General features: G+C 46.6%; 1 protein-coding gene across 5 annotated transcripts in view; it reads right to left on the minus strand.

Annotated features, from left to right (window-relative positions):
- NEXN (nexilin F-actin binding protein) overlaps window positions 1-368 on the minus strand; it is a 24,522-nt gene extending 24,154 nt beyond the window's left edge. For 4 of the 5 annotated variants that reach the window (XM_008053166.1, XM_008053165.1, XM_008053164.1 and 1 more), the window contains exon 1: window positions 289-368. In XM_008053166.1, coding sequence (XP_008051357.1) covers window positions 289-315 — 27 coding nt within the window. In that variant the 5' untranslated portion in view covers window positions 316-368. The remainder of the gene's footprint in view (window positions 1-288) is intronic. The other variant, XM_021710025.1, reaches the window with a different exon arrangement.
- Window positions 369-2,196: the final 1,828 nt, after the last annotated feature.

Here is a 2,196-nt window from a genome sequence, read left to right on the forward strand (position 1 = left end):
AAAAAAAAAAAAAAAAAAAATTCTATTCAAGATACTAGCTGTCACATCCACTTCATCATTATTTGCAAATTTAGTAACCGTGCTTCCTAAAATTTCCTAGAATCCCATTTAAAATTCTGGCCCCAGACTAGCTCGTTAATTCTCTGTCTTCTTGTTTTACATCTTGACATTATGTTATTAATGACGCACTCCTGAATGTGACCTTTCCACCAAACGATCACTCTTTTAGCAATTCTACAATCAACCCTACATTTTTCACATTTTTTTTTTTAAACTTTTGAGACTTACCTCAGCCTTTTGGGCGATATCGTTCATGTTTGCTCTGTGGGATCTTGGGTTGATTATGAAGCTTTATATATTTTTGCACCTAAAAAAAATTTCATATTGCATAAGAATTTTTAATGATTTTATTTTAAATATATATTTATGTTTTTCAAGATTTTCTGGTTTTTACCAAATTCTAAGGAGCTATAACACTATTTATGTTATATATATATATATTATTAATAGAAATAGCAGTTGGCTGCCCCTAAAAAAAATACTGACATAATCCAAGCAAATAATAAATTGTGATAAACTTCCGTTCCTCTTCCCAAAATTCATGTTATAGAAAACACAAGATGCAGCTGGGATCGGTGGCTCAGCTTGTAATCCCGCGCCTTTGGGAGGCTGAGGTGAGTGGATTGCCTGAGCCTGAGGGTTCGAGACCCACCTGGGCAGCTTGGCGAGACCTCATCTCTACAATAAATCAAAATGAGCCGGGCGTGGTAGTGCGCGCCTGTAGTTCCAGCTCCTTGGAAGGCTGAGGCGGAAGGATCGCCAGAGCCCAGCAGGTCGAGGCTGCGGTGGCCGGGAGCGGCCACTGCACTCCGGTTTGGGCAACAGAGTGAGACCCCAACTCAAAAAAAAGAAAAGAAAAGAAAACACAAGACGCATGGTGTTAAAAGATTCCTGGAAATTTTTGACCCAGAATATCTTAGTGAACATAAGTGCACTTGGAAAGAATGTGTATTCTGCAATTATTGAGTGTGTTATTCTATAAATATCAACTAGATTAAGATAGTTGATCATGTCTTAGATCTGTATATTTACTTTTTTTTGGCTAGTTCTATCAGTCTTCAATTATGTAGAATTTTCTACTGTCCTCTTTAATTCTGCCACTTTTGTTTCATGTAATTTCAGGTTCATTTAAGTGCAAACATATTATGATTGTAGTATCTTTTTTTTTGAGTTGGAGTCTCACTCGGCCGCCCAGACTGGAGTGCAGTGGCCGCTCCCGGCCACCGCAGCCTCGCCCGCCGGGCTCCGGCGACCCTTCCGCCTCCGCCTTCCGAGTCGCCGGAACTACAGGCGCGCGCCACCACGCCAGGCTCATTTTTTGATGTATTGTAGAGAGGAGGTCTCGCCAAGCTGCCCAGGCGGGTCTCGAACCCGCGGGCTCAGGCAGTCCACTCACCTCGGCCTCCCAAGGCGCGGGATGACGGCTGAGCCCCCGAGCCCGGCTAGCGCATGTCTTTTTGGCTCCGAATTATAGTCCGTGGTGGGGCTCCATCACCATGTGTTTGTCCGTTTGCCGACCCCATGACAGCTTGGTGGCTTCCAAGTGTTGGCAATTAGGAATCAAGTGGATAGAAACATCTGTGCAGACGTAAGTTTCCAGACCCTTTGGGTCAACACCAAGGGGAGGGTTGTGGATCGTCGGGTGAGAGTATGTTTCGCGTTGTAAGAAGCCACCCGGCTGCTTTCCTTCCACAGTCGCTGGCTTGCACGCCCTCCAGCAGTGAATGAGAGTTCGCGTAATTCCTCATCCTCACTAGCATCTGAGGCTGGGTCTCCAACTCCTGGGCTCAAGGGGTCCTCCCACCTCGGCCTCCCTAAGTGCCAGGATTACAGCCATGAGCTTCTGCACCCGGCCTCTTTTCCTTTAAATTGATACACACTGGCACTTTTTTTTTTAGTTGGAGTCTCCCCCCATCGCCCAGTGGAGTGCAGTGGCATGCTCACGGTCTCCCCAGTCTCGACCTGCTGGGCTCCGGCGATCCTTCCGCCTCAGCCTTCCAAGGAGCTGGAACTACAGGCGCGCGCCACCACACCTGGCTGATTTTTTTGATTATTGTAGAGACAAGGTCTCGCCAAGTTGCCCGGGCGGGTCTCGAACCCTCAGGCTCAGGCAATCCACTCACCTCAGCCTCCCAA

This window comes from Carlito syrichta, unplaced genomic scaffold (genome assembly GCF_000164805.1).
Source record: "Carlito syrichta isolate Samal-C Ts95f unplaced genomic scaffold, Tarsius_syrichta-2.0.1 Scaffold287936, whole genome shotgun sequence".
In the NCBI taxonomy this organism is placed as follows: Eukaryota; Metazoa; Chordata; class Mammalia; order Primates; family Tarsiidae; genus Carlito; species Carlito syrichta.